The following is a 24,890-nucleotide window of genomic DNA, read 5'->3' as shown; positions in this document are numbered from 1 at the left end:
TTTTTTTTATCTAGTTTAAAAAGTTCCTTTTTTAATCAAGCACGTGGTGTTTGTGTTTTAAATTAATCGAGTTGTTATATTTATAGTTATTATATATTTGTTATCACAAAGATGAAAATTGAACATTATTAAAATTTTAGGGGTGAGAAGTGTTGGACTATGAAACATATGGACCATATAGAAACTAAACATAAAACACAACGATCAAGATTATTTTTTTTTCAAGAATTTCAACGAATAAGTAGAAACACTAGACAATATTGAATACAAGCACTAATTTTAGCATTTTCCCATTTTCAATTGGTGTGAAATGGATGAATTAAATGGTTTTACGTGAAACTTTGATCAATGCTTTTAATTGATTTAGTGTTCAATTTTATCGGTTTGATTGTTACTACACCCCAAAGTGTTTGTGGTTATTCATCAATTTCAAGGTGATGGAGTTGACCTACGTAGCATAACAATTGTTTTATTCGATCAACTTTATCTAATTACTATATGTTACTTGTAAGTGTGTTTCCAAATGCCACTAGACAACTAAGACCAAAGTAAGACGATAATAAAAATAAGGAAGAAGGAGAATTGCAAATAAAATACATTTATAATGTTAGTAAAAATAATATACAACTATATATGTTTTAAACAGAAATTATAACAATTTTAATTTTAACCAAAAATATGCAAGGGACCAAAATTTATAATAAATGGAAATCTCAGTAACAAAACCAAGAGTGAAAATGCAACTTTAATTCCATTTTTTAAAATCAAACTGTAAATCCAATAAAAAAAACGATCACTAATATAAGGGGAAAAGGACTTCGAGAAATTGATGATTATAATAAGGAAATGATTATGATAATCCTTGCCTGGAAAAAGAATACATAAGAGGATTACAATGGAATTAAGACAAATCTTATTTGGAAAGAGTAAACGAGAAAGGTTATGATAAAAAAACTATTATTATTATTTTGTCTATTCGTACTATTGTATTTTTTAAAAAAATATTGTAAATCCAATTCACAAATATTAATATTTTGAATTTACCAAAATTTAGATTTTTTATAAAAAAACATGTTGTATTAGTTTTCTTATGTCAATTTTGAACGTCTTGTACGCAAACATTCCGTGCGAATACGTTGGGTGCAAACGTTTCAAGAAATTGCATATAATTAACAATCAATTTAAATAATCATTAATAATCAATTTAAACAAATGACGACGAAAATAATAACATTGAAACAAAATGAAATATAAATTTTGTTTCTTTCCCGAATGCATTTAAATGGTGAAAGTCAATTACATCATACACCAGAAGAATGCAAAACAACAACAATAATAAAAAGAGGAATGAAAACCAAAATAAAAAGAGTCAGTTCAACTGAACATACAATCACATATTTAATTTAGAATTTGTGGTTTGATGGAATTAAAATTAATTAAATATTTGTGAGTTGAATATTTAATTAATTATTGGATTTTGATTTTTTATCGTTAGTTGAACTTAAATTTAATTAAATTAAATAGTGAAATTTTATTAAAAAATTAATAATCAGTATATATATATATATCAAATTCAAAAGATAATTATATTAGTTGAAATATAATTATTAAAAAAAATATATTTATATTTTGGAGAAGAAGGAGAAGAATCAATAAGAAATAAGTTACTCCCTTGCCCAATAGTGGAAATGACTATTTTAGTATTTTATTTTTCCTTCCAAAAAGATCCTTAGAATTGCTATCTTTATTATTACCCTAATTAATAAAAAAAGAAACAGAAAAACTCATTAATGGGCCCATCTGCTTAGCTTCCTTAGATACCTGAAGTAGGCTAATCCGCAAACGGTCCACAACACGGTCCGACAATGTCGAATATGCCCATTGTTTAGTCCGACATGTCGGCATGAGCCATTATACTTCTCGGCCCAGACCGACGACGATTAGAAAAATGGGCCGAAACCCGATTTCTGTTCTCACGTGCGAAGCGTGCTTGGATGACCATCTCCTTTATACGAGCAGGTGGCAAACACAGTTGCATCGTCTCGAGGGCTTGGTAATTTCTTCAGAATCTAACAAGAGTTCTCCATGTAGCTCATCATCAGCTCCCAATTTTTTCGTGGATCTCGTATCAGGTGTTGTGTGCCGTTTCTTCTTCAGTGGTGTACGATAATTTTGACTCTCTGAAATTTATTTTACAACTCGGAAGTCACTGCCCATTTGATACAAACCATTTTTCTTCTTCTTGCTGTTTCACGACTATTTTTTGTCAGAATTTCTGCGTTTTTTGAGCTTATTATGTATTTTATATGCTTCAATTGGTTAGACAAAGGTGGTTGGTTTGTAATTTAGTTGTAGTTATAGTATTATGGGTGCTGTTATTGGAAATGTTTTATGAAATTATCTACCATGGTTTTTTTGGAGGATAATTATGAGTAACATTTGCTTTCCCTATCCATTTTTGTCTCCCAAGCCGATTTCTTTTCGATTATCATTAGTTATTTTGGTTCCATCGAAGGAAAAAATGAGAATAACTAAACACCATTTGATGTGCATTTTCGTTTTTTTTTCTTCAGTGTGTTTATAATAGGATCACTCTTTCCTTTGTAGCGTCTATTTGTTTTAGTTAAGTTGGTATTTTTATATGTTGCTGTGCTTATCGAAATTTCAGATTGTAGGTTGCTATCTTAGACAAGATGGCAGCATCACAAAATGTTGAGTTGGAAGCAGCGAAATTTCTGCACAAACTTATTCAAGAATCTAGAGATGAGCCAGCAAAATTGGCTACGAAACTCTATGTGGTGTGTATGGAATCTTTTACTTCCTATCTTGTTTGCTCAATCAATGGTATAATGAATTTTCATATGTATGATTTCATGCTTTTGCGGGTTTCAGATACTGCAACACATGAAATCAAGTGGGAAAGAGCATTCGATGCCATATCAAGTAATTTCGAGGTAAAGAATAATTGTTCCATACTTTAGTGACCATTTTTACCCTTACAATTGTTGCATTTCTTCTGATTATAATTTCCTGCTGTCAAATTTGCTTTCGTTTTGCCAACCGAACCTCTTTTATTTAGGGCCATGGAGACTGTCATCAACCAACATGGTCTTGATATTGAAGCTTTGAGGGCATCACGCCTTCCTTTGACTGGTGGAACTCAGATGGGCGATTCTTCAACTGCACAATATGCAGGTACAAGGATATCACTATATAAGTTTTTTTTTTTTAAATAAGTGAATCGGGTTTGCAAGTGCGCAAGTTATTCTTTTCATTTTTGTCTACAAATGAACATGTTATTCTTTGTTCGGAATGAATCATTATAAAAATAGTTGCAGGTTCTTCCAGCGTTGTTGGTGCTGGTAAAGATTCCAAAATGGGTATATCTGGAAGTGAGATGTCTAAAAGTAGCCCACTGGCTTCAAGCAAGCCGCCTGTTGGCCCAAGTAGTACAGATCACGACTATTATCCAGGTTCTGCAACTCATCGGAGTGGTCAATCTTTTGATCAAGAAAGTCCATCTAGTTTGGATTCAAGGTCTGCCAACTCACAGTCACAAGAGAAGCATGATTCAGTGAATTGGGCCAAGCAATTAAATGATAAGGATGGTAAAAAGGGCAGCAAGAAGAGGAAGAAGGTGGATACATCAGTTGTGGAGCCACCTAGCGACAATACTCATCAACTTGATACACGCAACTCATTGGTTAATTCTAGGAATGTAAAGACGAACAGGGTTGAACCGACGGCATATCTAGCTAAAGGAGGTATGTGCTTTGTATTTCAATGAGATTAAGCAGTAGACTAGCGGGTTCTAAATATTTCTCCTTTCTTAAGTGGTAGTGAAGAATTCTTATGTTCATCTAGGATGAGCTATGGAGTACAAACTGTTGCCAAGTCATATTACTACCATCTCCAAATATATTCTATAGCTTACTGGTTCTTCATATGGTGCAGGCAATATTGAGCAGGTAAAGCATGGATTGACCAAAGCTACAGAAAAGCCTATTGACCCTCAATTGTATTCTGTAAACCGCGGTGATGGGACATCTACCTCCAATGAAAAAGTTTTGGAGAGTGAACTACCCATGCCTAGCACATCATCAGTTGATGCTACGAAAATGATCCAAGTGCGTAATAGTTTTGTTGACGACTTTTATTTCTCTGGTCTCATCCCTTTTTCTTTTCCTTCTAACATTTGTGTTACATTGTATGGAAGAACCTAGGTACAAATATTCAAGTACTCCAATTGATATTCTTCTTGTTCTTCTTTTGCTTCTCCTTAATGAAATAGGTTTTGTTTTGTTTCTTTTCCTTCTTTTGTTTTGTTTTTTTTCCTTTTTTTTTTGTGAGATGGTTTTGTTTATTGAGTATCATTTGCCAACGCAAGAGACCTTTTGACTGTGACATAACGGGGTTGATTCTAGCATTGGACAGATTTCCGTTAATGACCACACTTCTTTAACCTACTAGCAACTTTTCCTTAAATCATTATTACTTGTCTTACCTTCTTTCCTCCACAGCTCCACTAGCCTAGTCAAAGTTTTATTTGCTAATATTTGGAAGGTTTCAGTAATGAAAAAAGTCAAGTTCTTTTGGAGGACTTACATTAGGAACAGCAGAGATGATATTTATCCCAACGTAGCAGTCTGTTAGGGGTTGTAAACTTTGGTTAAGGTATAGTGTAGTCCTCTTGAACTGACTGACGATCTTTTGTAGGGGTTGCATCTTGTATTGTTGAATATTACTACTTTGTGGAAGATGTCATACATTCTCCTCTAGGTTTGGTTGGTTATGATAGAAAATATCAGTCTTGTGGAGTCCTTCCCCTAAAAGTTTCTCATTGGGCTTCGATTTCGAAGACTTTTTAATTATCCCTTAGACAGATTTTGTGTAGTTGGAGTCCTTTCTTGTAGGAGGGTTCCCTTGTTTTTTGTGGGATTGGTTTTTTGTATGCCCATGTATTCTTTCATATTTTCTCAACGAAAGTTGTTGTTCTTATCCAGAAAAAAAGTTTTCCTCCTTTGTGTTCAATCCTAGGTTAGGTGGCCCGTTCTCTGTAAGCCAGGAAGCATCAGTTAATCATCTATTTTGGAGGGAAAATATTCTTTTTTAAGCTTCTTGAGTATCCATGTTTTGTATTGTTTTGATAGTAGTAAACAGAAAAGTAGCCTAGCTTATATGGTTTCATGCTGGCTCATCAAAGAAGTGTCAATCGTTTGAATGGGGACTTCAGTTCCTCCTTCATCTGGTTTTTAGTGTGAAGGTTCGTTTGCTTTGGATTGCTAGGTGTATGCTGTGGTATGGGATTTGTGGGGAGAGATTAAAATAGTATTTAGAGGGATCCTAGTGTTGTTTGGTCCTTGGTGCAGTTTCACGTCTCCTTTTGGGCATCAATTTCGAATACTTTTTGCAATTATTCTTTAGCCAACATTTTACTTAATTGGACCCTTTTTTTCTATTAGGTGTGATGTGAGCTTGGATTTTTTATGGCTTGGTAGTGTTTCAATTTTTTCTCAATGGAAGTTTTTATTTCTTTAAAAAGAAAAACAGTTTTAAAGTTTTAGCCTGCTAAATAGAAAATAAAGAACACTTCAAAAACCTCAATGCTTTGTTTAGTTGAAGCTAAGTGCTTCTGTCCCCTTCATTGTTTAGCATGTTTCCACATGCTACATGCTACATGCTTACTTGGAAGCCCCTTCTTGTAGGTTGACTCCCTTTCTGTGAGGTTCTTTTTTATATGCCCTTTTTTATTTCAATTTTTTTCTATGGAAGCTTAGTCATTCTAAAATAAAAGGAAAAAGAAGTCTGGCGTTTGGTTCTCGTTGTTTGAACTGAAACAAAATTTGTGCACTGTAAAGTACAGCCACTACTTTGACTTTGTAGATCTTTTATTTGGGAATGATACCAGGACTGCTTATGTGTAATTTGATATATACTTATGGACATGTTCTTTAATAGGGTACATGGCGGAACAATGGACCAGAAATGAGCATGTTGCGCAACTCAGTTTCTAGAGAAGCAGGAAAGCTTCCTGTTTCTCAGGTTCCTACCCCATCCCAATCACGTTTGCCTTTCAAGGAACAACAATTGAAACAACTTAGGGCGCAGTGCCTTGTGTTTTTAGCATTCAGGTTGCACATTCTTCTCTGGTATTTGAGTTGTTCTAGTAAGTTCTTTTGAATTTCATGTTTCATTTTTTTGTCCAGAAATGGTTTGATGCCAAAGAAACTGCACCTTGAAATTGCCCTGGGGAATAATTTTCCTAAAGAAGGTAGACCACCTTTTTTATTATTATTTATATATTTTTATTTATTACTATAATACATCAGTTTCTTATTACAACTGAATGCCAATGTAGAGGGGCTTCGCAAAGATGTTGATCCTAGAGGTATTTCTCAATCTTTTAATGAGGCCAGAAGTTCCAATGAAGGAATGATGCCATCTGGAAAATTGGATGCTGGAAGGGAAACAGGTATGGTGGCCCCGGGTGCGGTATCTGCTGGAAGAACCTTTGAAGCTGATTCCATGAAAGATATAGATAATAGGAGAGTGGAGGAAAAAAAGGTTACATCTTCTGACTATTCTGTTCAAGCAGAAGTAAGAAAGGCAGAGGCTGAAGGTATGCGGGAAAAGACAACTGCTCAAACATGCTTGAGCTCTGGATCACATCCGCCTGACTTTTCAGGTACAAGGGGGGTTTTAACTGCAAATAATCCTGTTGAAGATTTGGAGAATAGCAATCTTCAAGCCACTGCTGCAGCGGGTATAAGCAAGCCATTGAACCCTGAAACAGTTGGCTGGACAGGAATTGGAAGCACAAATGAGATTTCTAGGGTAAGTCTACCGGCGTTTGCTAGTCAGCATGAGCTGGTAGTTGATAGGAAGAATGATGTATCTGCTCAGTTGCACATTGTTCGGAACAATAGTGGATTGGGGAGTCAACATATTGATAGTCAGTCTTCTTTTTCAATGGGAGAACGGTGGAAGCCTATCTCTGGGACATATGATCAATACCATGCTGTCATGCCCTCTAGAGATGCTAGTGTGATCCCAAATATTGCATCTCATGGTGAGTTTGTTTTTGCAGAACTTTTAACTCAGATAAGTTGAATGGTTCTTATTGAATGCCATGGGTTTGCATTGTAGATGATATGCATGTGCCAGAATCTGAATCCAGATGCATCACAGAAGTGCAAAAAGTGGCATCTATTGATGAAGGGAAAAATGGCAGCCTAAATACTATGGAACAAGAAGACAATGGTAAGTCAATGCCATCTGATTTGCCGATGTCTCCAAAGAACACCATGTCAGAGAAATGGATAATGGATCGGCAGAAAAAGAAACTCCTAAATGAGCAAAATTGGTTACTGAAACAACAAAAAACTGAGAAACGTATTATCACCTGTTTTGATAAGTTAAAGGTTTGTGTGCAACCTCAAAGTTTCATTCTCTATTTCCTAGTTCTTTTGACTTATTATTATTTTCCTAATTGTAAGTAAAGTATAGTAGATCAATAGTCAACTGCCGTTTTATTTTCCTATAGAAAAAACAGAAAACTTGTAGTTGGTACGGTGAGAAGTTACTGAAGAGGCAGCAAAAGAAGAGACCGAAATCCCAAAGTAACCACTAATGGCTTGTTTAGGTTTTGGATATTATATGATGGGTCCATATTATTATTATTATTATTAATTTTTTTTACAAGAAACAGCAACAGCTTCGTTTGAAAAAACCACTTTACAACCTGAATGGGAAAGGGGCAGGGAATTCCCTTCCAAACCAAAAGGAATTACAAGAACATTTTCCAATCTAAGTTGATGAAGTAATTGGTGCAAAAACCTAGAATTTAAATATCTAGGATAAATGTTTGTGTTTGGATATATAAGATGATTAATATCTAGTAGTTGATTGTTTGATAGGTTTTTATTATGGAAAAATGAGTAAAATTCTTAGATTTAATGAAAATATTATATAATTAATTGGGAAATTGTCAAAAATAGAACATTTGACAAAATATTTACACTTCATAGAAAAATCAAGGGATAAATTTTATCTTTTGGTGGTTTTGTTCTATGGAATGTAAATAGTCTGCCAATTTTTTCTATTTTTGAAAAAACCCCTAATTAATTTATAAATAATAACTAGAATTAATTAATACTAGAAAGTAGTTAGGGCTTGTCTGGAGTAAGAGTCAGGGGAAAGGAGTTGTTAACTCCACTTCTCGTTTGACCCAAGAAAAAGAAAAAGAAAAGAAAGGAACCGATTCTTTTACATTTTTTAGTTTAAGTTTTATGTATATTTCAATTTTTCTTCGAACTTTTTATTTCTAGAAGCGAAGATCAATTCACTGTCAAATTGGCCCGTAGTTAATCCCCCTGGGATCTTATTAGATTTTGCAGTTTGTTTCTTCATTGATCATTTGGTTTGGTATCATTTTCCTTTGCAGGAAACTGTCAGCTCGTCAGAAGATATATCTGCAAAAACTAGAAGTGTTATAGAATTGAAAAAGCTTCAACTCTTGCAGCTTCAGCGCCGGCTCAGGAAGTAATCTCTCTCCAAGTTTTTCTCCTGAGTAGTCCTCTAGTTTTTACTAAGAACTTTTGTGCTATCATGTCTTCTTTTACGAATCGTTTGATGAATTTGGAAAATTTTGGCAGTGATTTTCTCAATGATTTCTTCAAACCAATTTCAACTGAGATGGACCGATTGAAATCTTTCAAGAAGCATAAACATGGTAGGAGGATTAAACAACTTGAAAAATTTGAGCAGAGAATGAAGGAGGAGAGGCAGAAGAGAATTCGGGAGAGGCAAAAGGAATTCTTTGGTGAGATAGAAGTTCACAAGTATGTGGTGCCCATCTAATTGAGAGTTGTCTCAACTTTTTTTTCCAAATAAAACCTCATAAGTCTTAATCCCATCAATGATAAAACACATTCTGATGGATTGAAGTTAAAGTTGTACAGATTTTGCTTATTGTCCTTTATATCTTTTTTCTAGGGAAAGACTTGATGACGTATTTAAAGTTAAGAGAGAGAGGTGGAAGGGTTTCAATAAGTATGTTAAGGAGTTCCACAAAAGGAAGGAACGAATTCATCGTGAGAAGATTGACAGAATCCAGCGTGAGAAGATCAATCTTTTGAAGATCAACGATGTAGAGGGGTATCTTCGAATGGTGCAGGTTTGTCTTCTCCTAGTTGATTACTAGTAATCATTCTTCTTCATAAGGCTAGTTTCCGTTAAAAAAAAGTAATCATTCTTCTTCATACTATTTATTCTGACAAGCATTTTAACAGTGCGTTACTTGTGATCTAAGTCTATACTTTATAAGTAGCTAAAAGTTTGTGTTATTTGAAATTTAAAAAATCCTGTCAAGAGTAATTATCAACTTGGTTTGTTTCTTTTTCAATGGACTTCTTTTGTAGGGTTAATGTTGTTGTATTGCCCTTGTATATTCTTTCATGTTTTTCAAAGAAAATTTGGTTTCTTATTAAATAAAAAAGGAAAAATACATTATTTTAAGAACAATTTTTCATATAAATTAAAATATTAAAAATACTACTAACTAATATTTATTGGGAATTTTCTTATACTTTATACAAGTTTTACAATTAATTAGAAAGCAATCATCTTAACTGTAAATTAGCGATAATTATATTCCTATCATTGTTGTCACACTCATATTTATGGGTTGCCTTAACTACACCTGCACCTTTTGTCAAGTTCATGCCAATCACGAAGCTTAGGTGTAGATAGCTCGTCCCTATTGTATCATCACCCTTTTAATAATGAAAGTTTACGTTTCTTTTTTAAAAACTGTGGTTTTTTAAGCACTTAAAAATTAAATCTGTATGGAGTCATCTGGATTAAGGTCTTTAGGATGATGAGAGTGTAGGAGGTTTAAGAATGAAGATATTTTTGTAATTTGACTTGTACAGGAATGGATTCGACGTGTACTGAGGAATAAACATATTGGGCTTAGAGTTTTTAGAATGTGATTTGGAATTTTTTTGACTTGTTATTTTAAATCTCTTTATCAATTGTTCTTGTTTATTATAACAAATTGAGAAAAAGTCTCGTGCTCATATTTGTGGGTTGCTTGTTGATTTGGAGTTTTCTTGTTTCTTATAAAATAATTTGAAAATTAGCATATTAATATTTACTGCATAAAATAATTATCTATCTGACATATAAACCTCAAAATTTGTGGGAACTGAACCTAAATAGACACAAGTGTAGGGATAAGAGGTTCAAGTCAACATATAATTATCTTTAGGTTAGTTTTGGATTTAATCGGGATAAAAAAGGGCTGAACAAAATCTAAAATTTTTTCATTGATGCATTGTGCATTATGCATGTTGTATTTTTTTTTCTTACTGTTGTTTCACTTCTTGTACTAGGATGCAAAATCAGATCGTGTTAAGCAACTTCTCAAGGAGACTGAAAAATATCTTCAAAAGCTTGGATCCAAGCTTCAAGAGGCAAAGTCCATGGCAAGCGATATGGATGATGGAGGAGCTGTGAATGTTGCTGAAAAGAGTGAAGCTGCGATTGAAAATGAAGATGAGGCAAAGGCAAGTGGTTCTCTGCTCGCTCTTTTACATCAGCTTTTGCTTTATTCACTGATTACATTTACTTTCTTCTCACAGCATTATTTAGAAAGTAACGAGAAGTACTACATGATGGCTCATAGGTGAGAGGCATTTCATGTTTTCTTTTTCCCCCATCCCACCCCACAACAAATTTTGGCCAGTGCTTTGAAATTTCTCTCAAATACTGCTCGAGTTTGCATTTTGTTGTTCTTGACGGAAACTTTTGGTATTTTGAGGATTCAAGTTGATACCTCCAATTAATAAGTTATTCATTTCAAATATCTTATATGTATAATCTTTTACAGCATTAACAAGTTATTGTTAACTTGTTCCAAATATCTTATATGAATTATATCTTTTTCAGTGTTAAGGAAAGCATAGCTGAGCAGCCTTCTTGTCTTCAGGGAGGAAAGTTGAGGGAGTGAGTCTCATGTTTTTCCTATCATTTCATCCTTTTAAATTGCATGTGCTATGGAGAGAATCCTATTTCTGGGAATACCTTCTCACATTTTAGTCCTTTGATTTTTTAAATTCATGATATTTGTAACAGCAATAAAACCCAGTGCTCAAGCCATTCTGAATTTCTTGTAAACGTGTTAATAAACATTTTAGGTATCAGATGAATGGGCTTCGGTGGCTTGTTTCTCTGTATAACAACCATTTGAATGGAATTCTTGCCGATGAAATGGGGCTTGGAAAAACTGTTCAGGTACTGTTTTCGCCTAAGCTTCGTTATATGAGCCTAGATAATCCTTTACATTCAGTGTTACTAACAGGGTGACTTCCAGGTAATTTCCCTAATCTGTTATTTAATGGAGACTAAAAATGATCGAGGTCCCTTTTTGGTGGTTGTGCCATCATCCGTTTTACCCGGATGGGAGTCAGAGATCAACTTCTGGGCCCCTAGTGTGCTTAAAATCGTGTATTCTGGGCCTCCAGAAGAGCGGCGTAAATTATTCAAGTAATGATTTTTCTATGTTTTTTTTCTCTTTAATCTTCTTGGTTAATCCAGAAACTTACCAGAACCTCATTGCAGAGAGAGAATTGTTCATCAGAAATTTAATGTACTACTGACCACATACGAATATCTGATGAACAAGCATGATAGGCCAAAACTGAGCAAGATTCATTGGCACTACATCATAATTGATGAAGGCCATCGTATAAAGAATGCTTCCTGCAAATTGAATGCGGATCTAAAGCACTATCAGAGTTCTCACAGATTACTCTTGACTGGAACACCACTACAGGTCACAGTCGTTAATGCTTTCTCTTTTACAGCATATGAGAGATTCCTTTAATCTGTTATCTGATTGCATGAACATTATTGGGTTTATAGTTATTTCCATCTGTTTTTTGAGTTGATTATATTTAGGTCAGGAACAACTGAATCCAAGCCTTTTCTCTCCCTTGTTGGCAAAGGAAATATGAGAGAAATGATTTTCACATGATATTAAAAACTACAAACAGTATAATATTATAATGTTGTGTAGAATGGGATAGACTTGAATTAATGTCTTTTAAATTTTTGTTAGATATTACTCAGAATTAAAAAAATAAAAGCAAGCAACCTATTCATGTATCTTTGATCAACGAGAACTTTAAAATTTACAAGTTTTGGTATATAAATTTTTGTTATCTTCCTTTTGAGTTAAATGCAATAAACCAGGAACATCTTACTCTTGAAAGTTCTGTTTTTGCAGAAACATACAAACATAATATATAATAACTTTTGGTTTCCCTTCAGTGTTTAAATAATCAAAATTAGGGCAATTCATTTCAAATCTACTATGATTTGAAACATTTTCATTGATTTCAATGGTATCATTTTTATTAAATGAAAAAAGGGACCATCTCTGGTAATGGGCCTTGCCAAATAGTTGGTGGAGTGACTTTGCCTGTTTCAGTGCCAGTACCCATAAAAATTATGGAGTATTGGGCATGATCCTTAAAGTATCCTTACTGCTCTTCTATTTGAGCAAATAAGTTTGGCCAATGTCTTCACTCTTTTTTTTTGATAAGAGACAATTTCATTGATAAATGAAATTAAAAAAGGAGGGGGAAGAGGCCCTGACCTAAGGATTACAAAAGACATCTATAACTGGTCAATAGTGAATCAAAACTATAAGAATTGAAGTGCTTAGACAATTTACACCAATAGATAGCAATACTGAACACATGGTCAAGGAAGACATCAAAGTGTTGGGCTTTGTTGTTGAAGAGGCGGTTGTTTTGCTTGAGCCAAATACACCATAAAAAAGCTCTAACAAGCTCTGCTTCCAGAGAAGGCCCTTTCTACCCTTGAAAGGATGGTCTAAGACAAGGGAAAGAAAGTGAGTAATGTTCCCCGGAAAGACCACAAACCAGTTGAAGGCTTGAAGAATGTGGAGAGAGGACCCTTTAACTCTAAAGGCTTAACTTTAATTTGTAGTCTCTTGTGAATAATGAAATGTTAAGAAACAAGTAATGTTAACAGTAACATTACTGGAGAGAAGCTGTTTTATTGGATGTTATATGCTATTTGTTATAATTTTCTTGCATGTATTTCTTTTTGATAATTTATCCATTTGTACTTGCTGGCTTATTTTGAAATCCATTCCGTGCAGAACAATCTTGAAGAGCTGTGGGCATTACTAAACTTTTTGTTGCCAAATATTTTTAATTCATCAGAGGATTTTTCACAGTGGTTCAACAAACCATTTGAGAGTAATGGTGATAATTCAGCTGACCAAGTAATTTCAATATTCTTCAACTTCTCTTTGAAATTTCAGTTTCTTTTGTTCCCTTCTCTTATGATTATGATTATTATTATTTTATTTGGGACAAGGCTTTGCTTTCTGAAGAGGAGAATCTTTTGATCATAAATCGACTGCACCAAGTGCTTCGCCCGTTTGTTCTTCGGAGGCTTAAACACAAGGTTTCTTTAATTTAAAATTTGTGTTCAGCAGCATCATTTTGTCTTCATAGATATTCACTGTTTATTGGGATAACTATTCCTTTTTCTCATGCATCCTCTTCCTAGAATTCTGCCACTTGTTATGATGTAATTGTAGTAAAAGATTCTAAGTGCTTTTGGTCTAAATATGGAAAGGCCGGGTAGTCTTTTATGCTCAGAAGTTAAATTTTTTAAAGAACATATAGGACTTTCCACAAGTTCACATAGAACAAGTTACAAGCACATTTCTCCTTCGTGTGAAGGCTTGAGTTAGTTTATAGGACTTTGAGTTGTGACAAACAATTCTGAAATCTTTTATTAATTTTCTGAGTTAATAATTACGAAGGACTGGGGGTTATTTATAAACTAAAAAGTAGTTGAGATGTCTAGGGGTGCCTGCTGATCCTATTATGCTATTTGAATACCCCTCATGTACTTAGAGCATTGGTCTCTTTTTAATTTATATCTATATGAATTAAGAGACTCGTTTCCTTTAGAAAAAACTAAAAACTAGGGTAAAACTCCATTTAACCCTGTGGTTAATATGACAGTCATATTACTCTTTAGCCCCATGTTAATACACCAGTAATATAACGATTCAGAAAACATCTTTTAAAAAGAACGAGGCACTTTGACATGGTAAAGTGGGTAAAATGTGATTAAACCATATCAAATTGCCCTTCTTGAAAATGAAACTCATAGTTGAATTAGCTTGCTAATTTAAAGAATGTGGGGCATGATTGCTTCCCAAAAGAAAAAAACTCTTTTACGTGTGGCACCATGGGTTGTAGGTTTTCTTCATGGCTAGATTAGCCACATACTTCTACTCAGTAATTCAGCATTAAGATGTATGGAAGATTTTCAGACAATTCTTTCCTTGGTATCACTTATTTATGTTCTTGTATTCATGCTTGCAGGTGGAAAATGAACTGCCAGAAAAGATTGAAAGACTTGTAAGATGTGAGGCTTCTGCATATCAGAAACTTTTGATGAGGAGAGTAGAGGATAACCTTGGTTCAATAGGAAGCACAAAGGTTCGTTCACTTCATTTCTTTTTCTACGTACTTTTCTTGAAGAAATTTGCAATTCTAATTTATATGATAATCCAATTGTTGCCTACACTCTTACATATTCTATCTTCAGGTCCGGTCAGTGCATAATTCAGTGATGGAGCTGCGTAATATTTGCAATCATCCTTATCTAAGCCAACTTCATGCAGAGGAGGCATGTCTTTCTTTTCTTTTTATAATGCAATTTATTTATGGATTGGTTTTTGGATGAGCAAATTGAGGGAAGGGTGAAGGTAGAATGTTCTGCCCCACCCCACTCCACTGCCTTGTATCCTTGATCAAATGTTTTATCCTTACCTTCTGTTCTTTTTGACAGTGCACAACCTATAGTTGGAAGCTTAAACTACCCTACTTCTTGCTTGTTGGTATTTGTCCTTACGAAACATCTTTATTCTTGTCTAGGTTGATAATTTGATACCTAAGCATTACCTGCCACCCATTGTTAGACTCTGTGGGAAGCTGGAGATGTTAGATAGAATATTACCAAAGCTAAAAGCAACTGATCATCGGGTAAGTAGTTCTTGGACAGACAATATCAAGATAGAATGTTGATGAAAATCCAATACTATATGTTTTACCCATTATTTTTCCACTGAATTTGTTTTCTTATATTTTTTATTATAGATAGTAACATCTATTCACTTTTCATTTTAATATATACCTTCTACTCGAGTTTGATTAGTTTCCCAAGTTGTAAATCTTTGTTTATATTTTTTTCATTAGTTTTGTCTACGTCAATAATTTCATTTCAGAACTGATTTTTGCTCAGTTTTTCATCATGTATCCTTTTATATATAGATGTTTCCAATTTCATTTTCTGTGGTTGGCTTTTATTTTTGCAGGTTCTCTTCTTTTCCACCATGACTAGACTGCTAGATGTTATGGAGGAATATCTTCAGTGGAAACAATATCGATATCTACGATTGGATGGACATACGTCTGGGGGTGATCGTGGTGCACTAATTGAGTTATTTAACCGGCAAAATTCTCCCTACTTTATATTCCTTCTTAGGTAATTTCTGTCTGATCAGTTGTTCTGACTCTTGTCTTCATTTTCAATTATCATGTTCTATAGTTACCTTCCGTGTTTTCTTATGGTGTCAGCATTCGAGCGGGTGGTGTGGGAGTGAATCTCCAAGCTGCTGATACAGTGATTATCTTCGACACAGACTGGAATCCACAGGCATATATGATAGAGTTTCATGATACTTAATACAATAATCTGATATAGATATTCTAAATCTGGTTTACTGTGCGTGTGTTCTCAGGTTGATCTACAAGCACAGGCTAGGGCTCATAGAATTGGGCAGAAGAGGGACGTACTTGTTCTTAGATTTGAAACAGTAAGTTTTCTTTCGAACTATGTAATCTTGTCAAAATTGAAACTGTCCCAAGGTTTTATCATGATTTAGGTTTCAAAGGATTCGATGAAATCAAGAAGCATGAGTATCATGGGGTGGGGGAGCTAAAGAATTGATTATTTCATGGTGGAATGGACCTACAAAAACACAGGACAAACCAAGATGCAGCAATGAAACAATAATTACATGAAAGGGCTCCAATAATTTGTAATCAGCAAGAGTGAAAAAATAACAAAAAGGAAAATGATTTTAAAATATAGATAAAACCAAATATATAAGAAAATAGTTTTTACAATCCAAATGACTGAATTGGCCATGCTTGAAAAATGTTCATTTGAGTCTACAGGGCTCAGGATTCACATTTGATTATCAATCAATGATAATTGCAATTATATTCTTTCGACGCTAAAACCAATTAGAGAGCCTTTTGGTTGATTTAGTCTGATAGATTAGTATCTCATTATGTTATAATGGTTTGTAATTTAAAATGTTGGTGTTTTAATGTGTGTGCGCTTTTTTAATATAAAAAAAAAAACTATCTCATTGATGGAATGAAATTATACAAAATGATACAAAATGGGATCCATCATCCTAGCACGTGTTTGTAACTGGCTATGTTCTGATCTTTATTTCTTTCCTGATCTGCCCTATTCAAGGTTCAAACTGTAGAAGAACAAGTGAGAGCTGCTGCGGAGCATAAACTAGGAGTGGCTAATCAAAGTATTACAGCTGGTTTTTTTGACAACAATACAAGGTTGGTTCGCCTTTTATGAAAATCTGTGTTGTTTCCTTAAGAAACCAACGCTATATGGTTTTTTCCCAATTTACTATACTGCAGTGCTGAAGATCGAAGAGAATATTTGGAATCTCTTCTACGTGAGTGTAAGAAAGAAGAAGCTTCACCTGTACTAGATGATGATGCTCTGAATGATCTCCTAGCACGCAGGTACGTGTACATCCTGTTTGAAGGCCCATTCTCATTGCTTGAACTATTTTGATGCTGATTATGGGACCCCTCGAAAGGAAACAAAGATCTTTCTTCTTGTGCATTCAGTGGTTAGGGGAGAAATCACAGTTTTTATTAACCATTGTCTCCATGTTCACAGTGAGTCAGAGATAGATGTGTTTGAAACAGTTGACAAAGAACGGCAAGAGCATGAGATGGTATTTAAATCAACACTCCTGAACTTTTCTCTTTTATTCATAGTGTAAACTTACAGGGATAGAGTATTTATGTGGTGAACTTCAACATTAATTTTGCAGGCGACATGGAAGAAGCTGGTACTTGGCCATGGAATTTCTGAGCCTGTTCCTTCCATCCCTTCACGTCTTGTAACAGATGATGACCTGAAAGTATTCTACGAAACAATGAAGATAACTGAAGAAGTACCAAAAGCTGGGGAGGCTTCCCATGCAGGGGTCAAGAGGAAGAGTGAATATCTTGGAAGCCTTGACACCCAACACTATGGGAGGGGGAAGCGGGCAAGAGAGGTCTGGAAAATGTTTTATTACTTGTGAATGTGGTATACCTGAGCTCTTTTGGGTGTGATTATAATTTGTTTTATTTTCATTGAACATCCTATTTTAATAGGTGCGATCCTATGAGGAACAGTGGACAGAAGAGGAATTTGAAAAGATGTGCAAGGTTGACTCCCCTGAATCCCCTAGGTCAAAGGAAGCTGTGGCAGGAGAACCATCGGCCAGTGTTAGTGGATCAGTTGAAGCGGCTGTTTTGAAGACAGAAGAACCTGCTTCCTCTCCTCTGGCTCCTGCTCAGCCCTTGGCTCCTGTTCAGCCCTTGGCTCCTGTTCAGCCTTTGGCTCCTGTTCAGCCTATGCCCCAGCATCAAACACCACCTTCGAAGCGAGGTCGTGGAAGACCAAAAAGATCAACTGTTGATAAGCTGCCTGCTCCAGTGGTTCCTCTTCCATCTCTTTCTATAACAGCCAAAACGGAAACGGGGTTACAGGGGGAAACTATTTCAAGCATTTCTAAAACTGGCTGTCTTGATTCTTTGCCTGGTCAAGGAATAACTGGTCAAATTGCTTCAGGGGCTGCTCCAAATTCTCTGTTAACTACCCCAGTGCCTAGTATTATTCCTGCCTCTGAATCAGCTCCAGCTTGCTCCCCTGCACCAATTCAAGCGAAAGGTCATGGTCGAAAAACTCAAACTGGACAAGAAGCTCCTCGGAGAAGGGGGAAAAAACAGGGGATAGTACCACCTCCTGTTCCTTGCAGTCAATCCTCCGATTTAAGACAAGATGACCTATCGCCGGGTAAATTGACAAATCCAGTGGCAGGTCAAGTTAATGTTGCAAGCGAAGTTGTTTCTAATGCTTCTGCCACACAGCCTCCCACTTCTTTCCCTGGTTCTACCCCTTCAAAACCTGTCACTGGACCTAATGATCAACCTGCCATTGGGGTTTCATCAAATTTGGAACCTAGTGCTGCTATGCCTTCTGTGTCTTCTACATCTCAAATTGCCCCTAATTTAATTCCTAAACCTGTACAGCCCAGAGGACCATATCGGAAGACTCAAAGTGCTGCTGGAGCGCCACGACGTAGAGGAAAGAAACAGGCAGGACCAACTCCTGCATTACCTAACACCATGGCTGCTGCTAGTCTAAGCTCAAATATGAATTTGCAAAAGAACCATATGGATTCTTCTTCAAGTAAGGCTGTTGTCAGTCCTAAAGAAAATATAGTCAATCAGGCAACCAATATTATCTCTGAGCAATTGCATCAAATCACTGGACCAGGTTTGGAATCTTCTAAATCAACAGATAATTCCAATCAGGGCAAGGAGACAGTGAGCTTGTCAACTTCTGTTAGTACTGTGGGACCACAAGGCAAGTATTGATAGACTTCAGCGTCCAATCAATGTCTGTTGTGTATCAATTTGCTTTTTCTTGAATTCATGCGTTTAAATTTTATGCAGGGTGTACAGAACAAAGTCAAAATACTGAACACTTGAGTAAGAGTACTGGTGCTGCCCAGGATGCAACTATATCCAATAACATTGTGGATGAGACTTTGAAGACCCATAGTTTGCAAGACACACCTGCAGTTCCAGTATGTGGTCCTCCAACCACCTCTTTATCTAGTTCTGTTACTGTGGAGTTGAGTCCCAAAACTGTTATAGATGTTGCTCCAGAGACTGCTCCTAGTTCCCAGTCAATCCATTCATTACCGTCAGTGGCTTCAACCTTGCAACCTGCCTCTCAATCTCCGCCACCCGGATTTGTGCAACCTAAACGGCAAGGTCGTAAGACTCCTAGAAACAGGGATGAGCCCCCTCGACGTAGGGGTAGAAAACCGGCTGCATTGGCCCCTGTAGTTCCTGACGGTGGTTCAGTTAGCAAGGAAGCTAAAGATTTGAATGTGCATGTGCAACCAGCGCAAATGGGGGATTCAAGTAGTAAAGACACATGTCTAAAAGGTAAAACTGGGACCGAGAATCTAGAATCAACCAGTGTTCAAAATGTCGCAGGTGTGACCCAAATTGTAGATACTGTGCATTCCCTGGGTCCAAAAAGAAAGGAGCAAGCACCCAAAACTGCTCAACACAAACAATTGTTGGCATCATCAACAAAAAGTGATGCTACTGGAACCTTGGACAGGACCACTATATCAGGCCGTTATCAAACTGCAAACGTGAATGATGTTGCTCGAGTAATGAAGGAGGTCTTCTCTGGAACTGGCTTGTCAAAAGCGAAAGTTGGAGAGTCTTCTGGGAAAGAAAGCAAGGATGCCCCTGCAATGCCTGTTTTGAGCAAGTCGTCTGTGGAGGTGATCAGAAATAATCAGTCAGAGGCTACTTTAGCCACTGTTTTAAATTCCAACATTCCAGTTGGGGCTCATGAACTAGAATCTTCAGTTAGACCAGGTTCTGCAAATGCTTCAGAAGAATGCATCATTCCAACGATCGACGAGGAAAATTGTGCAAGTTCGAAGGCTAATGCAGTAAATATATTGGTTGAATCAAGAGAAATGTCTGCCGCATGCTCAATTGTGGTAAGTGATGTGAGATCCACGTCTCCTTGTTTTTTTAGTACTGATCAAAACAAAAACAATATTTTCCAGAGATCAAATCTTCATGAAGGTGGTCTTCGTAGTTTGGGGGACTTAATAAGGTGTTAGGAACTAGGTAGTATGAGATATCTTTGTCCTACATTGATTAGAATGGAATGACCAATATAGTACTTAAGTGGCTTGGCTCTTCCACCCCACTAGCTAGCTTTTGGGGTGTGGTTCTCCAAGATGCTTAAGTATCTAAGAGTATAGTTGGCTCATCTATACCTTTGCCATGTGATAACAATCATCCTACAAAAATTGATACAAATTCTAGTGCTAAATGTGAAATTTCTTTGAAATAACCTCTTAAATCTTTTTGGCTTCAGGCTAGTGGCTCTGGAATTTCATCAAATTTCAACAATGCTGACCATAATCCACCAGAAGGCTCAACTATTTCCTCAAGTCTGGTTGATTGTAATTCATCAAAAACTCCTAAGGTGACGGATGATGCATTGAAAAGCGAAACAAAACCTGTTAGTGGGGAACTCTTAAAATCTTCTCCTGATAGAAGCAGCTATGAAGTTCCCTCATCTTTGAATAACGATGGTGCAAGTCACCCTGCTCCTACATTGCCTGTTGCTTCTGATAGCAGTCATACAAATATGATAACTGCCCCTTGTACGAATCAGGAGAATAATGGCTGTCAAAGTCTCTCGGGTCATCATGAAAATCTTGATCATTCAGGTATTACAAGTTTTGATGAGAGCTCTGATGCACTCATGTCAGGTGCTGAACCTGATGTTCAAGGATGCCTTTCTGTGGCTACCATGGATATTGAGCGTAAGAATAACGAAGTGAATGATGTCGCCCCTATTCTTGAACAAATGGATCCTGCCACAAAGCAGGATGTTGACATTGTGCTGGGGAAGTCTAGTGGCAGTGTAGATCATGCTGACACAGGTGCATCTGATATGGTGAAGGAAGCATCGGGAAATAAATTAGAGCTTGCTTCAGAAGGGTTGCCGAATTTTCCTTCATCTGATGATGGAAATGCTAAAGTCCAAGAAGTTTGTGCTGGAAGTCCTGACGATTCAAATATAGCTAAATCCAATAGAGGCTCTCTGGAGTTCGATCTGGTACCCCCTAGAGTTGACGCTGCAGAATGCTTTATCAAAACTGATGTTGAAGAACAGAAAGCACCAGAGTTAAATACCAGTAGTAAGTGCATCTTGGAGGAAAATTTGAATGTTCCAGAAAAGAAAGAAAAAGTAATGGAAAACAATGCTGAATTTGGTGAGCCTAAAGATGTTCCCGAGCCAATTGCTCCGACCCAGGATAATGAAGACAATAAGGGTGACAACCATGATGCATGTCTCATGGATGTGGATGTCTCCAGGAATGATGATTTAGATGAATCAGATGCTGGTGGACTAATCCCTGCTGATACTTCACCTTCAACATCAGTGAGACCAAATGAATCTAAAAGTTCTGATGCAATTGTTCAAACGGACATGTCTGATGGAGAACATGTGCCAGAAGATACAACGGCTACCAAGGTTCTGCCGTCATCTTCACAGGAAGGGGTAGAAAATTGTTCTTTCACGTCTGTGGTAGATCAAGTTGATAGTTTAGGGAAGTTGGAGGAACCCAAAAATATTGGAGTTAGTGCTAATCTTCAAGTGATTGTGTCTCAGGATGATGTGATTTCAGAAAACCTTGTGCGTGAAGATTCAAATGATACATCCATTGCACTACAGGAAGGGAAGATTGAGGGATCTGGTGAGATAAATCGAGGGTCTCCTAGTGAAGAAAGGCAATCTGATCCTCAAGTTGAAGAGGTTCTTGTTGATCGAATCGAAGAAGATAAATCAGGAAATTTGGCCCAACCACTTTCTTCGACAGAAGTTAAGGAAATAAATATGATGGTGTTACCCACAAGTTTAGATAATTCAGGTGATCAAACTGATTTACCTGAATCCTCATCCACGATGACAGACAGAGAAATTATTGGGAATTCTTGCAAGGATGATTTGCAGGAGTGCACAGTCACGGATTCAATAAAAACTCTCCAGGATAGTAGAGAATTACCAAAAGAGTTATCACAAGTTTCGGCTGTGTTTGCTTCAACCAACAGCAACGAGGAGTCGCCTCAATTGGATCCCCCTCAATTGGATCCCCTTAGCTCCCCAGTCTCTCTGGAGCGACCAAGTGATAATCCAATGAGTAGTGACCATATGGTTGCAACACATGATAACATTGTTTTGTCTGAAAATGTGTCATCTGTTTTGTTAGTTAGTGAAGAAAACAAGCGTCAAAGTTCCTCTGAGAAATCCTTATCTGATAGTGCAGAGCCGTTGGAGGATTGCAAAGATTCTGATAATAGCAGCGACAGATTGGTCATTACTCAAGTCAACAAGGAACAGCTTTTAAGCATCTCCGAAAACCTCGTCTCCGTGGATTCTTCCAATCATATGGAAGTTTCCACTAGTGATCAGATTAATGTTCCTCAAACTGAGGAGTCTGTTCCCGTAAATCCAGTTGATACCTTAAACCAGCCCCTACCTTCTACAAGTACTATGGAAGAAGATAAGTCCGAAACCTCATTTGATAGTGGACTAATTGCTGTCCCCCTGCTGCTGACAGATGTTTTGCAGACTGAAACAGAACCAATGGACACTTCTCAACCTGGTGGTATTTTAGAAGATGCATCAGGAGAAACAATTTTGCCTTCATCTTCTTTGTTGGAAGAGGTAAATAAAGCTATAATGCAATCTGGTTATCAAGTTCGGACAATTGATCAAATGGATACGTCTGAGGCTGTTCCCATCTAGACGGCTTTGTTTGAAAGAAATTTATTAATTATAGCCTCCATTAAATAACAAATCTTACCAACCACCTGGCTGAAACTAAACTTAAAAAGAATTAAGTAGTTGCCACCAAAATATCCTCAAAACAGCATCCGGAAAGCCAATAGAACTTAACAATGATACACCAGTCCCCATTCTGCCCCACCCTAAAAGAAATTAGAAGCAAAAAGATTCTAGTTAGATTATGAGGCTCTTTGCGATATGGATAAGTTTAGGAAGTCGGGATAGTTTAAAATCCTCCACAACTTTATTCTTAACAGAATTTTAGATCTTTATAAGAGGATCACGGGCTTTCTTTACTTTTTTGCTATACATAGTAATGTAATTCTTGTTGCATTTTCAGGTGGGGGAGCCTTCTCTAGACAAGGCTGTAACAGCCAGTCCATCCTCTCTACCTGTTGAAAATGAAAGTATGGAACGCTCACCAGTTTCGAGCCCGGCTGATAATGCCATTGCAGTTGTAGAAACAGTTGTATGTGATGAAGCTAATGTATCCACGGAAAATGAAAGGTGCCCACCGGCAGATTGTGCCGGAGATTTAGAAATGGCCATATGCAACGAAGCTGATGTTCCACCAGTCAGTGACACGGTGCAGGATCCGGCCAATAGTGTCACTTCAGTAGAATTAGCCATACGTGATGAAGTTGATGTTCCTCCAGTTTGTGACTCGGCAAACGCTCCAGCTGATACCTCTACGATATGTGATCAAGCTGACGCAGCTCCTCCAGCTGATACCTCTACCATATGTGATCAAGCGGACGCAGCTCCTCCAGCTGATACCTCTACCATATGTGATCAAGCAGATGCAGCTCCTCCAGCTTCCGAGTTAAAACAGGATCCAGTTGATAGCACCCTGGCATGTGATCAAGCGGATGTTTCTCCAGTTTCTGACTCGCTGCCAGAAAATAAGTCTCCAAATTTGGACCTGCCTCCTGGATCTCCACCAGTGAAGGATGAAATAACTGTCGAAACCCAGGAGCGGTCACCGGAGGAAACTCCAGTTGACAAAAGTTCAGTTGAATCCGAAACAGAGGATCCAAAGCAAAGTGAATGAATGTAGAAATCTTCTGTAAATTTTTTTTGTATTCCCCTGGTATCCAAGTTTTTAACCCCACCGGGGAAATTGTAGCTTCAATTTATAGGAACCTCTACTATCATTTTGTATGTATATATATATACACACACCAATTATGGCTTAGGTTACCTTTCTATATAATTAATTATTCATGGCAGATTTATGGTTCTCTTGAGAACCAAACATTGTACTGAACAATCAAACCTCATTCTCATAACCTCTTTATTTCAGGAATTAAATATTGATGCATTAAAAAAATTCTCATTAGTAATAGTAATTTTGGCATTTGGTGTTTATATTAGCAAATATCTACTCATTCCTCTATTGTGCTTTTGAAAAAGAAGTCAACTATATTATTTGTCCTTTCAACTTGATTCGTTAATTCTTAACAATCTTTTAAATTTTTTTCTAGAAATTATTGTTAAATTCGACCTTTTGTATGGAATTACACTCTAGGTAATATGATTACCAAACAAAGATCAAAATGGCTATTTATTTATTTTGTAGATTTAGTCGAAATCGATATTTTGGATAATTACGATCGATAACAATTTAAGAGTCAATAAATAAAAATATAATAACATTCTAAAAAATTACAAATATGACAAAAGAAATTATTTCTATCATTGATACTCTTAGAGTTTATTAATAATAGATTAATATTTATAATATGATCTATGATTACATTCTCATATTTGCATTTTTCTAATAATATTGTTATATTTGCATCCGTTTCTTAGTTTTTTTCTTTTTTCTTTTGTGATTATTCTAGTTTAAGAAAAATAGTTTTTTCCATAGTCTTAATATTGGTTTATTTTAGTCACTTCTTTGAGGAGATCTAATTTGTTTTATGTACTTTTACAAAATAAAAATAATAAATAGAGCAAAATACAAACTTGAGAAACTAATGTGTTCTTTTTGAAACTGTAGGAACCAAATAGACACTAATCTTATCTCAAACTATCTCAAACTGTAGGAACCA

At 36.2% G+C, this 24,890-nt stretch overlaps 1 protein-coding gene across 5 annotated transcripts; it reads left to right on the top strand.

Annotated features, from left to right (window-relative positions):
* The first annotated feature begins 1,959 nt into the window (after positions 1-1,959).
* Positions 1,960-24,179, top strand: LOC101206586 (chromatin structure-remodeling complex protein SYD). 5 transcript variants are annotated; one of them, XM_031882130.1, is made up of 36 exons: positions 2,017-2,132; positions 2,669-2,798; positions 2,893-2,954; positions 3,080-3,195; positions 3,333-3,764; positions 3,955-4,127; positions 5,959-6,131; positions 6,207-6,271; positions 6,359-7,069; positions 7,147-7,421; positions 8,444-8,541; positions 8,655-8,840; positions 8,995-9,175; positions 10,395-10,568; positions 10,644-10,687; positions 10,951-11,007; positions 11,199-11,295; positions 11,375-11,547; positions 11,623-11,836; positions 13,193-13,318; positions 13,414-13,503; positions 14,439-14,555; positions 14,665-14,745; positions 14,994-15,101; positions 15,434-15,603; positions 15,696-15,774; positions 15,860-15,934; positions 16,609-16,706; positions 16,791-16,898; positions 17,059-17,116; positions 17,216-17,443; positions 17,544-18,624; positions 18,712-18,801; positions 18,891-19,966; positions 20,353-22,716; positions 23,177-24,179. In XM_031882130.1, exons 2-36 carry the CDS (start codon positions 2,694-2,696, stop codon positions 23,885-23,887), a joined length of 9,996 nt encoding a protein of 3,331 aa, XP_031737990.1. In that variant the 5' UTR covers positions 2,017-2,132; positions 2,669-2,693; the 3' UTR covers positions 23,888-24,179. The 5 variants fall into 5 exon arrangements, with proteins under 5 accessions (XP_031737989.1, XP_011651021.2, XP_031737990.1 ...); XM_031882129.1 differs by having other exon boundaries at positions 1,960-2,161; positions 2,676-2,798; positions 17,544-18,801; XM_011652719.2 differs by having other exon boundaries at positions 1,992-2,132; positions 2,676-2,798; positions 17,544-18,801.
* Positions 24,180-24,890: the final 711 nt, after the last annotated feature.

This window comes from Cucumis sativus, chromosome 3, assembly GCF_000004075.3.
Source record: "Cucumis sativus cultivar 9930 chromosome 3, Cucumber_9930_V3, whole genome shotgun sequence".
Classification (NCBI taxonomy): Eukaryota; Viridiplantae; Streptophyta; class Magnoliopsida; order Cucurbitales; family Cucurbitaceae; genus Cucumis; species Cucumis sativus.
Note: the sequence above shows the minus strand (reverse complement) of the source record. Positions and strands in the feature narration are given on the sequence as shown.

Bases quoted from the DNA above. Each gene is read 5' to 3' on its own strand.
- LOC101206586 (XM_031882129.1), top strand. From the start codon at position 2,694: ATGGCAGCATCACAAAATGTTGAGTTGGAAGCAGCGAAATTTCTGCAC. The intron at 6,132-6,206 runs GTTGCACATTCT...TTTTTTGTCCAG, and splicing joins CTTGTGTTTTTAGCATTCAG to AAATGGTTTGATGCCAAAGA. The intron at 11,548-11,622 runs GTAATGATTTTT...ACCTCATTGCAG, and splicing joins GAGCGGCGTAAATTATTCAA to AGAGAGAATTGTTCATCAGA.